Here is an 11721-nt window from a genome sequence, read left to right as displayed (position 1 = left end):
CGGACCTTCCCCACTTGGTCTCCCCGGTTAGTGCTGTGGAAAGATAAAGGGATACGTTGTCTCTCTCCTCCATGAGTACGTGTCACAGAGCCCCTTCCTGAGTTCCCGAGCCTGGCACGTGTTACTGTGGCCGGGAAGTCGGAGTCGCAGGGAGCGACGTGGGGTCGCGCCGCGGATGGTCGTGCACACGGAGGGGAACTGCTCACTCCTGCAGGGGCGGGGCGGGGGAGGCCGGGAACCTCTGGCACTTGGTCTGTGGCCACGTCGCCGGCGGTCGGGGAGTGCTGGGCCCCGCCTCTGTCCCTTATTGCCCCGCCGGCCCCGCAGGAATTCTGACCGCACGGCGGTGGGCGTCTGCGCGGGCGGACCCGGCGGGGTGGTCCGGGCGGAGGCGCGGCTCCCCAGCCCCCCTTCTGCACACGCGGCAGGGGCTGCGGCGGCGGCTCCGGCTCCCTGAGCCCTCTCCCCAAGCCCAGTGGGGGTTCCCGGAGCAGTGCCTGCGTTTTCGGGCCGGAGTGGAACGGCAGGAAGTGAGCGGTGCTGGCGAAGCTGCTGGTTTGTTTGAATCGGTTCCTTCCTTAGCGGGGGTTTCGATTCCATGTAGAAGGGGTAGCGGGGGCCCCTCTGAGGCCCCCTGTGCCCCCTCCCCCCGCTTGTGGGAGTGATCTGAGGAGCCAGGGCCGCCCGGAGGCCTTCCAGGGAGCCCGGGGGTTGGAGGGACAGCGCGGTGGACCTCTTCGAGTTTAGAAAGGAAGTGGATTTGAAGCCTCCTGGGGTCTGGTCCAAGAGGCCAGAGGTTAGCACAGCGCGTGTTCTGGAGGAAGAGGAGCGGCCGCGGCCTCTGGCAGCGCGGGCTCCGAGCTTCCGGAAGCTCCGGAGAAGGGGGGCGGGGCGGCTCCTCTGCCGCTGACCTGGTCCCCAGCCGCCCCCTGCCTGTTCAGTGCGTGTGGGACGCCGGGCCTTCGAGTACAAGGAGGAGACTGGGCGTGGGGGTAGCGGCAGCCAGAGCAGGTGGAGGGGAAGTAGGCAGAACGTGGCAGGAGGGCGACACGCAGACCATCAGCCTCCACCCACTTCTTGTTTGCTGGTTGGTGTCGCTGACCTCTCTGTGGATGGTCCTCCGTGTCTCATCTTGGCTCCGTTTTCCATCGGGTCACCCTGTCGCCAGCCCGTTCCATGCCTGCTGCACTTACAGGGTGCCTGACCCTATGCCAGGCCAGTATTGAGGACCTGCAGGGACATCCCTTGAAAGTGTTGACAGCAGGGGTGGGGGGTACCTGCACCAAGAGGGCTGTAGCTCCCAGCCTCCCAGAGGACCTCCTGCCCCGGAAGTAACAGTTGTTGGGAGCCAAGGGTGCACAGTCTGTGCCTCCCTGGTGGCTTGTGGGCCTCGGGAGGCCGTGGCGGGAGGAGGGAGCCCGGGGCTGGGTCCTCTGGGCACGAGGCTGGGAGATACGGAGTTTTATCCTTCAAAACCCTGCAGTTTTGCACGCCTCCTTCTTCCCATCTTCAGCGCTGGGCACAACCAGCGACGGTGGCAGCTTGGATGCTCCCTAGTGTCACAGAAGCAGGAGGGAGAGTGCGGCGTGTCAGATCACCACCAAATCCCAAGTTGGGAGAGACTGTTCTGGTCAAGGGGGAGGAGCTGGTGCTGGAGGGGGACCCGGAGACCTGCCCGTGTCTCCCCTGGCAGCAGATTGCCGAGTGCGGGGGGGGGGGGGGGGGGGGGGGGGGGGGGGGGGGGGGGGGGGGGGGGGGGGGGGGGGGGGGGGGGGGGGGGGGGGGGGGGGGGGGGGGGATCCGGCTGGATGAGAGCAGGTAGGTGGGAAGGGGAGGTGTCGGCTGGGCGCGGGCAGGGGTGTGTGACCTGCGACTCGGGCTGCACCCGTTGGCCTGCCGCAGTGAGTGTGAGCCGCCATCCATGGGCCGAAGGAAGGAGAAAAGCTTGACTTATTTGAGCAAGTGAGGTGAATGGGCATTTAGTTCTGACAGGTGGTTCTGACAAACAGGTCAGCCAGTCGAGAACGGGGTGAAAATTGGGATTTGGGGTCCACGGGCAGCATTGTCACGGGTGATCGGGGGCGACTGTGAGTCACTGAGGTCACACAGCAAGGGGGTCCTCTGCAGAAACCTGCCTGGCACGGGACAGGGGACCCCGGGGGCACACCGCCCCTTGCCCCCTGGGGCACAGGACCCTCTGCTGGTGGGGGACGCTGAGCAGAGGGTCCCGAGAGGCGCCGGGCAGGGCCAGCACTTCCCAGGGCGCTGCGTCTGCAACGGGGGTCCGGGTGGGAAGACACAGGCGGGCTCTGTCCCAAGGAGGAGCGCGTGTCACCCATGATGCCAGCTCTTTCACATCCACTGTCACATTCATCCCATCCCCAGGACCCTTTTGAGCTGGGTTTGTAACAGCTTCCTGGTTCCTTCCCTGATTAAGGAGTTAAATCTTCGAGAGGAGTCATTGTGTATTTTAGGAGTAATTCCTTTATTCTTTAGAAAGGATTGTCTTTCAAAAAAGATACATTAATACACATATTGTCTTTTTGTTGGTTTAGAAACATTTTTTAATGTGTTTTTTTTTTTTTTTTGAGAGAAGGCAGGGAGGGGCAGGGAGAGGTAGAGGGCTCTGGGGCAGGCTCTGTGCCCACAGCCCGATGTGACCGACTGAGCGGCCAGGTGCCCCGATACATACATTGTTAAAACTTATTTTCCAGATTTGTTTGTGTCTGAGGAACCTAAGATTTGGAGCCTCAGGGCCTGGCTCCAGCCAGCGGGGGACCCTGGGGGTCCATGGGCTCCCAGGGAGGACTGGCGTGTGTCCCCAAGCTCTTTTGTTACAGTAGCTTTGTTTTTGACATTCCTTTACACTCTCCAAATTCTGTATTTTCCGCCAAAAAATTTTTCTTCTGAGAGAGAGCGTGTGGGCGCACTCGGGGAAGGGGCAGAGAGAGGGAGAAAATTTCCCTCGTAGGCTCGGGGCTCCAACTCACGTAACCTCGAGACCATGACCTGAGCCAAAGTCAAGAGTCAGACACTCAACCAACCGAGCCATCCAGGTGCCACCCTTCCAACTATTTAGACTTTGAGGGGAGGCCCTCCGGGGCCAGCGCTGGCTCAGAAGAGTTGCCCCGGGCACCTCTGGGGGCTCCCCGTGCCAGGGTCCGGTGGGCAGACCTGCTCTCGCCCCGCCCCGTGCCCCCACTGGGAAGCCGGCCTCCACCTCGTCTCAGCCCCCGTGTCTGCAGGGCTGTCCCTGTGGGGCCACCCAACTGGCCGGGAGTCACCACCGACTTCTGCCCTGCTGTCCACCAGGCCTGCTTGCGGGCTGAGCATGCCCCCGACTCACTCCGAGAGTCCCCGGGGGACCCTAGCGGGTGGCACCTGTCTGTGCCCAGCAGCCTGGCCAGACGCTCGGGCAGCAGGTCGGTCTGTGCGCGGGTGCCTGTGCTGGGCCATCCCTGAGAGGATGGATCTAGGGGTCCCTCCTGGTGGGCCCTGCCCCCACTCTGTCCTCCCTGCTGCCCCCGCCCCTCCCACCCCGGGTGCTGGGGGGGGCCTGAGGCTCCGTGGGGTGGGCTGCCCGCCGTGGCTCCAGGCCCGGCCTGGCCCGCGCCTGTGGTCTCTGTTCCCTCTTGGTGCAGTTTGGGTATCGGACACAGTAGCGTTTCTTCGGCCTTAGTTTTCATTCTCTTCGTGTTAAAACGCTCCGTTGGTCCTTTTAAAAGTGTCTCTTCTGTTATATAATCAGAAAGTTACTTGTTTAAAGGAGGCCCGTGGGTTTTCTGAATCACTTGATTGCGTACGGACAGACGACGTCCTGTGTCGCTTACGTTGCTCACGGCGCGCGTTTTGCGTTCTGGCTGTTACCTTACATGGAAGAACTGGTCCTGGGACTCTTGATTTTGGCTCAGGTCATGATCTCAGGGCCGTGGGACTGAGCCCCGCGTCCAGCTCTGTGCCGAGTGTGGAGCCCCCACCTGCCCCCTCCCCCCGCCGCCCGCCCCCTCTGCGATAAAAACAAAGTAAGATAAAATCGGTCTTTTAAACACACCGGCCCTACGGTAAGCATGAGACCGTCTTTGTTAGCGTTGCCAGAGCCGAGCGAGCCTGGGGCAGCCACGGGAGACCCCGCAGGCGGCGGAGCCCGGGAGCGGCGCCGGCTGCCCTGGCCGCCGGGCCTGTCTCGTCGCACCCCAAGCTGGAGGTTTCCCCCAGCGGTGTCTGTGGCCGGCCCTGCGGGGCTCACACGGAGCCTGGGGCGCCGCCACGCTTCCCAGGCCCCAGCCCCACGCCTCACCAAAGGGAGAGGCAGTGGCAGGGGATGGGCAGAAGCAGCCAGTTCACACTCAAAGCCAGTGGGGACTCTGTGGATGGTTCTGGAAGGCCAGGGTGGGCCAAGCCCTGTGTCCAAGGCCAGAAAGCTTTAGAACAAAGCAGTAACAAAGTTAGTCACATGCTCTCAAAAAGCTTAGCCCACACTCCCAGTGCAGGGACAGCGGCCCCACGGAGCCCATCTGGCTGCAGGGTGGTGTCTGAAAAGGGCATCCACCGTGGAAGGACATGTGCCAAGGCCCCATGTGGCCGTGGGTCCCAGGTCCCGTCCAGGGGCATCTGCGGGGTCCCAGCATCCCTGGACTCAGCTCTAGACAGACAGACTGACTCGCACTTGGCTCTGACTTGAGTCTCTGCAGAGCTACCTGCTCGCCCGGCTCTTGTGCCTGGAGGAGGCCTGGGCCGGAGGGGGATGCGCAGTGCAGCGCCCGGGTGGAGGTCGCTGGCGGGAGGGAGGCGTGGGCTGGTCCCACCGCCCTGCGGACCCAGCGTGTCCCCGGCCGAGAGGGGGGAGGGCAGGCGGCCTGTGGGAACTCAGGGGAGGACGCTGGGGGCCGGGCGCTGCTGGGCAGGACCGAAGGGTCTGCCGCAGTCACGTGCGGCCTGGCGGTCCCGCAGTCGCAAGCCCTCTTCCCTGCCCGGTGGGCACTTGGCCCCGCACGCCGTCGTGGGGCAGGAGGGACTTTCCCGCTGCGGGAAGCTGAGCCTTGGCAGCATCGGGACGGTCCATCGTGCCTTGTGGCAAAGTCAGGAATGACTCTTGGCTTGTGTTAGAGAAGCCGCCTGAGCGCGTCCCTTTGGTGATGATGTGGCACCGGAGCCCCTGGTCGTCAGTGCTGGTGGCGCGGCCACTGGCACTTGGTCTGCTCCCTGAGCGCTGTGCGCTGCCGGCACCGAGCCCAGCGCCAGTCCCCTCCGGCTCCCGTACTCCCAGGAGCCTCGCGGCGACCACATTTAGCCCACAGCCCGCCCTCGTCACCCTGCACCCTCCTCCAGGCGCACGTGTGGCCGTCCGCGTGGGGGCCTCTCCCCTGCTCGGCCGCCGCGCCACGCTTGCCTTCACGTGGAAAGTGGCACTCACGTGCCCGGGCTGCTTCGGGTTAGTTCCAGCCGAGGAACCACGTGGTCCTTCCGGGACACTGCTCCGTGGTCCCAGCACCAGAGCTGGGGGTCCTTCGGTGACTGCCCTAGCGTGGCCATTCGGGCTCTGACCGCTGCCCCCGGTGTCCCCGAGACGCCCGTGAGCGCCACCCCGGCCCCGGCTGGAGGGCGGCTCTGACGCAGTGCCCTTCCCTCCTAGTGCCCGAGATGTATGCAGTGTGATGCCAAGTTTGACTTCCTGACCAGAAAGGTGAGCTGAGGCCGTCGGGAAGGGGGCCCGGGCCGCCATTGAGCCCCTTTGTGGGGAGGGTGACAGCCCATGTGTCCTGGTGGCTGCCCGAGAATTGCAGCTGGTGACTCAGGCCTGCGTCCCGATGCAGTGCGCACACCCGTGTGCCCTTGCAGGGCGCCCACCACACCTCGAAGGGGTGTCGTCCTCTGCAGGGGCGGGGTGGCCTGCTGTGTGCGGGGCGCTCTCGGCAGCTCCTCCTTCCGCGGCGAAGATGGGTGGTGGTCCCTGGGGGGCGGTCCTCTGTCCCCTCAGCACCACCCCCATGTCCGCAGCACCACTGTCGCCGGTGTGGGAGGTGCTTCTGTGACAAGTGCTGCGGCCAGAAGGTGCCGCTGCGGCGCATGTGTTTCGTGGACCCGGTGCGGCAGTGCGCCGAGTGCGCCCTGGTGTCCCACAAGGAGGCGGAGTTCTACGACAAGCAGCTCAAGGTGCTGCTGAGCGGTAAGCCCGAGACTGGGTCCGAGACTGGGTCCCGGCGTCCGGCCGGGTGTGGCGGGCGGCCTGGAAGAGCTCTGTCCCCACCCCTTTTCCGGATTCCATAGAAAGATCCAGCGTCTCGTCTCTACAGAAACAGGGATGTGGCCTAAAAGGCCGCCTGAATCCACTGGGCTGGGGACCAGTAGTTGGGACGTCCGTCGCGTGCGGGGCCCTAGACCAGGGTGGGGCCGTGTGACACGGGTGGGACCTCCCGCCGGCCATGTTGGGGCGTGTGTGGCATCAGAGGGTGAATTCCACAGACCGAGGCTCTCCTTCCCCAGGGGCTTCTTAGGGCCAAACCCCCTCCTCCCCGTGGCCCACCGTGGTCTCCCTGCTGCCACCCGCCCCGTGCCGGTCTTGCCCTGGGTGCTCCCGGAGCCTGTGGGTGGGGGGACGTATGGGACGTTCCCAGGAGCGTGCAGGGTGTGCGGGACCCCTCCCAACAGCAGCGCCCTGGGCGTTACCTCTGCAGCTTCCCCTCCGGGACGCCCTTGCCGCCTCACCTGGGGGACCTGCGGGCACAGCCACCGCGGTCGTCTCCCTGGGCGCCGGCCTTGCAGGGCTGGGGGGCGGCGGGGGGCGAGGGGCTGGCTGTGCTCTCACGTTGTTTTTGTATCCTAAGGAGCTACCTTCCTCGTAACTTTTGGAAACTCCGAGAAGCCAGAAACTATGGTTTGCCGTCTCTCCAACAACCAGAGGTGAGAGGCAGAGTCCTGCTTGGCACGGCCGGCCTGGTCCCATCGGCCCCGGAGTAATGTGGCACGGGCACCCTGTTTCCTAGGTACTTGCTTCTGGACGGGGACAGCCACCACGAGATCGACGTGGCGCGCATCTGCAGCGTGCAGACCCTCACGGAGGGCTTTCCGCCCGGGGGTGAGTGCGGCAGCAAGTTCGGAGCCTGCGTGGGCCTCTCTGGGGATGCCACGGCGGCATCGGGGACAGGGTCTGTTGGCTGGGCCTCCAGCGGGCCGGCCCGTCGCCCTCCAGGGGCTTGAGTTTAGCACGTGGCTTTAGGAACTTGCCAGGTGAATGGACTTAACGTGTAGAATAATGAATTCAGGAGAAGTTGCCTGAACGTGTCACGTAAAAGCTCTTCTGCACTATTTACTGTTGGCCTCACGCCAAAGATAAAGGCCCAGTGTGGCTGGCGTCACCCATGTGTCCCGGGGTCTGGCGCAGTGGCCCACTGGGAGCCAGCACTGCCTGCTCCTGTCAGGCAGCTATGGAAACAAGATTCCTTTCCATTTCCTTGGTGAGCTTCTGGAGCATTCAGCCTGTTCTGGATCTTTCCACCTAAACTTCTGTGCTTCTGGCCAACTTTCCCCAGGAGTGGAGTTTGCATTCCCTGCTAACACCCACGTGACTTAATCCTTCTTGCTTTCTGTTTTCTGATTGGCTCTTGGTGGTTCTTCTCTCCCGCCCGCCTGCCTTCTTGCTGTAGAAAAAGACATGCACACTTACACCAGCCTCCTGGGGAGCCAGCCCGCCTCTGAAGGTCAGCCACCTGCTACGCCCTCCTCCTGCCCTGCTGTCTCTGAAACGCACTGTCACTTCTGTGGGTCCATTTGAAAGGGGGTTGGGCCCAGTGCAGGGGCATATAAAGCCTGAAGGAAAACATCTGGGGTAGAAATGGATTTGATTTGCTCCATTTTTCAGTCCTAAGGGGGCTTAGAGTCAGCATCTACAGCCCTAAGGTGGGCGAGTGCAGGGGCGGGGGTGGGGGCACAGTCGAGGCCCTCCCCCGGCGCTTCCCCACCCCTCCACGGCCAGCTCTGCACTTCCGCCTGAATGCTGATGCCAGAGGGCCAGGCCAGCACTCCGCCGCCTCCGTGCCCCCAGGACGGTGTGCTCGCTCATTCCAGGCCGCTTGCCCGCGGCAGGCTGGGGCCCCCGGCTACAGAGGGCAGGGCCTGGAGGAGCTGGAGGTCAGTCCGGGTGCTCCTGGGCCTTGTCCTGGCCCGTCCTGGCCCGTCCTGGGCCGAGGAGAAGGCCGCATCCTAGCTGGCCTGGTGAGTGGTCTCTGGGGGCAGGGACCGGGGATTCCTGGTGCTTGCATGCCCCCTTCTGGCAATTCTGGGGGTGCAGTGGACCCCACTCTGCTAGAAATTTCCTAGAACCTTTAAAACCACAGAACCTTGTCTTCCCAGGGGCAGGCGGGTAGGGGGAGCTGCCAGGTGGTGCGTGTCGTCAGCTTTGGTGGCTGCCTGGACCCTCAAAGTGCAGAAGCAACCAGGGACGGCAGGGAGCGTGGCCGTGGCTGTGCCGATTAACCCTCCCTTGCAGGAGCCGGGGGTGGGCAGAGCCGGGGCGTGCATCAGGGACCAGCTCGTGCACATGCACGGAAGGTCAGGCCTCCGCTTGTCCTCGGGCGCGAGCGGGCCCTCGGCTTTGACTCCAAGATCAGGGTCTGCTAGAAGGAATCTTCCACGAGGTAGAGTCCTGCTCACAAATGGAGTTCCATGCTCGAGTCAGAGTAGAAAAGCCGTAGGCGGGTTTCACGGGGAGGCTTGGCCTCCACGGGACGGTTTGACTGTGGTCGAGACTGCGCGAGCCGCCAGTCCTTGCAGGGCTGGTTCTGGGAGCGGCTGGCCGCGGCCGGCAGAGGCTGGTCCCCTCACGGCGTCTCTGCAGGGGCTCAGGCAGCAGGGTGGGGTGTCAGTCCCTCTCCGGCGCTAGTCACCGCCGGTCGCTCAGCCTGTCCGCGAGCTCTCAACAGCAGGACGGGTGTGAGGCCAGAGTGATGGCCAGTGGGACCAGTACTCGCGTGGAGCCGGCCCTGCTTGGGTTTCCTGACCGCAGGAGCCCCACGTGGGACCCAGTAGCGCAGTGGCGGTTTTCTCGGCTCAGTGACATGGGGCAGTTTGCCCTGGGCCCTGGAGGGCCAGGCGACTTGGTTCCTTTCCTGTCCCGTGAATTTGGGGTCATCTTCCGGATGTCCACCGGTGCCCCTGGGCCCCCTGCAGCAGCGCGAGGGGTGGGAAGGAGGCACCCTGGCCTCCGCCACGAGGGCAGGTGGGATCCTGGGTGCTTGGGGTCCCCGCAGGCCTTACCTCGTCTCCCTCCTCCAGGAGGTAACGCACGGGCCACAGGCATGTCCCTGAGGCTCGCAGCACCGGGGGCGGACGGCCTGACGCAGCTGAAGCTGACGGCTGGGGAGGACGCACCTGCCAGCAGGAGGCAGTCGACGGCATGGCTGGCGGCCATGCACAAGGTACCTGGGTGGCGGCGGGCAGGGGTTCAGGGCTCGGGGCCCACCTCTCTCAGCGAAGGCCCTGGAGGGGGGTGCCCGTGCCAGCTCCAGCTGGGCACAGGACCAGTCACCGTTCTCTTGTCACTTGTAGGCCACCAAGCTCCTCTACGAGTCGCGGGACCAGTGACTCCACGCAGGACGGAGCACCCACCTGGGACAGTGGAGCCTGCGCCCTGCACACACGGGCGACTGGCCCCTGTGCTGGGCGCTGCGGCCCGAGCGCGTGGGGGACAGAGCCCGCTTCTCCAGCGTGGCACGCACAGCGTGTTGGTGCTCTGAACAGCGTCATGCTTGAGAGTGTGCGCGTTAACCCTGTTGACACTTAACTGGAGGTGGGGGAGAGCTAGCTACACTGCTGCTAAACTATTTTTAGCATAACTTCAACCATTATTTTTATGGGTGCCCAGGTTTGCTAGAAGGTTCTGGCCCCTCAGCGTCACTCTCGCAGAGCAGTGGTTTGGGCAGTGTTGTAGTCGAGCCCGATCTGTTTGGGACCCTGGTTTCTAGCCGGCTAGTTTTCGGTCTCTGAGCCCATTTTATAGACTGTCCGCTCACTGCGTCACTAATCGGGGGCTGCGGACAAACCTTTGATACTTCACTAAGGGGGAGGACCCAGCGTTGCTTTTTGTACTTTTCACTTACTGTTTCACTTTAAAATAATTGTACAACAATTTGTATATAAAGCTTACGATTAAAACCTATTTTGAGAACAGCAGACCCGCGCTCACCTCACTGTGTCCAGAGCACCGAGCTTTGTGCCACGGCTCCGCTCCGGCTCCAGAACACACGACTCGCAGCCGCCGGTGGGAGACAGCGGTTTATTGTGCACATTTACACGCGGGCGTGGCGGCGGCTTCCGGCAGCAGAGGCTGCCCCGCAGGTGCTCGCTCGTCCGCACGCTGCGTACAATCAGCGCTTACAGGTGACTGGCTACACACACGTTTATACATAAATTATACACAGGACTCATACATGTAAAATAAAGCCTAAGGGCCTGGATTTTAATGAGAGAAAAAAACATTTCCATCATTCTGATAGTTTTGAATGGTCTAGTCAAAAAATACTTTTGGAATAGAAAAGTCTGTGCATACAATCCACGCCTGGGGCAGTGCCGCCCTCGTGGTCGGGACCGGGCACAGGTTATGCGTTGCGGCTGGCCGTCCCCCCCCCCCCCCCCCCCCCCCCGCTGCCCTCCTGACATGCAGGCACCCCCTCACCCACCCCACCCTGACCTGGCTGCTGGCCTGTGGGCTGCACAGTGTGCAGAGGAGGGGACAGTGCGATCTGGAGGCTCCTGACAGCTCGTCACTTGGTGTCAAGGGCCCTGGTGCCTGGGACACACAAGCGCAACCCGCCGTCGGCCTGTGTGCAGGTGACCTAGGCTGAGGCCCAGCACACATGCACCAAGTTCCACCACTGACGAAGTTTCCATCCAGGGACCCTCACAGTAGGGAGAGGAGATGCGGTCAGGGCGGAAAGGATGATGGGCGGCTGTGATTTCCCATAGCAGGGGGGCGGGGGGGAGGGCACACCTCACAGCGGCTGTGAGCTCGGTGCTGGGGTGGAGAGGTGTGGAGAGTGAGGCCTTGGGGCCAAGTCAGTAAGAGGGTTCGTCTCCGTTGGCAACTGACGAGGGGTAAGTTACAGGGCTGCTTATTGGCAACAGGGATAGCTGTTTAGAAAGCTGGATATTTATTTGGATTTACAGTAATTGGCAAAATTCAGTCTTCTTGGAGGCAAAAGTACCTCTCCCAGTTACGGGCAAACTGAAGAAAGGGCCTCCCCGGGGAACTGCAGGGATTCACATTGTGGATGCTGTCTGCGCAAGTGAGCACCATTGTAACCCGCGTCCGGCTTCGGCTTTCCTGGAGAGACGGCGGAGCAGGCTCCTCGCGGCGGGCGGGCCCGGGCAGCGCCCCGGACGGAAGCTCAGGCCAGTGTTCGCTGCCGGGGTTTGATCCGTGGATACAACTGGGGAGCGGTGGGAACAGTGAGGACGAGGACGCGGCACGCAGAGCAGGAAGGGGCGCCCAGTGGTGCCCAGACGGCCGCTCGGCTGCCACCCACCTGAGACCCCCGACTCCCTCTGCAGGCTGCACCCCCCACCCCGGAGAGCCTTGCGCGGCACTTGGCACCGCCTCAAGTCCGTGTCAGTGGCGGTAAGCCCCCACCTCCCCCCAGGTGCGCAGGGGGCCCAGGGGCACCTGCCCTAACGTCTGGTGCGGGTATAAACCAACAGAGGAAACGATGGGCGGGCTCCGCATCCTGA

The 11721-nt window shown here is 63.3% G+C and overlaps 2 protein-coding genes across 9 annotated transcripts in view; one reads left to right on the top strand and one right to left on the bottom strand.

Moving 5' to 3' along the window:
- Positions 1-10167, top strand: part of ZFYVE21 (zinc finger FYVE-type containing 21) — an 11410-nt gene extending 1243 nt beyond the window's left edge. For 2 of the 4 annotated variants that reach the window (XM_029950711.1, XM_029950713.1), the window contains exons 2-8: positions 5633-5683; positions 5998-6166; positions 6825-6900; positions 6984-7075; positions 7644-7697; positions 9271-9413; positions 9544-10167. In XM_029950711.1, the coding sequence (XP_029806571.1) occupies positions 5633-5683; positions 5998-6166; positions 6825-6900; positions 6984-7075; positions 7644-7697; positions 9271-9413; positions 9544-9579 (621 nt within the window). In that variant the 3' untranslated portion in view covers positions 9580-10167. Of the gene's footprint in view, positions 1-353; positions 556-5632; positions 5684-5997; positions 6167-6824; positions 6901-6983; positions 7076-7643; positions 7698-9270; positions 9414-9543 lie in introns of those variants that run through there. The other 2 variants (XM_029950715.1, XM_029950712.1) reach the window with 2 other exon arrangements.
- A 954-nt stretch (positions 10168-11121) lies between these two features.
- Positions 11122-11721, bottom strand: part of PPP1R13B (protein phosphatase 1 regulatory subunit 13B) — a 65521-nt gene continuing 64921 nt past the window's right edge. For all 5 annotated transcript variants that reach the window (XM_029950252.1, XM_029950248.1, XM_029950249.1 and 2 more), the window contains one exon: positions 11122-11423. In XM_029950252.1, coding sequence (XP_029806112.1) covers positions 11382-11423 — 42 coding nt within the window. In that variant the 3' untranslated portion in view covers positions 11122-11381. The remainder of the gene's footprint in view (positions 11424-11721) is intronic.

Source organism: Suricata suricatta, chromosome 9, assembly GCF_006229205.1.
Source record: "Suricata suricatta isolate VVHF042 chromosome 9, meerkat_22Aug2017_6uvM2_HiC, whole genome shotgun sequence".
NCBI lineage: Eukaryota > Metazoa > Chordata > Mammalia > Carnivora > Herpestidae > Suricata > Suricata suricatta.
Note: the sequence above shows the minus strand (reverse complement) of the source record. Positions and strands in the feature narration are given on the sequence as shown.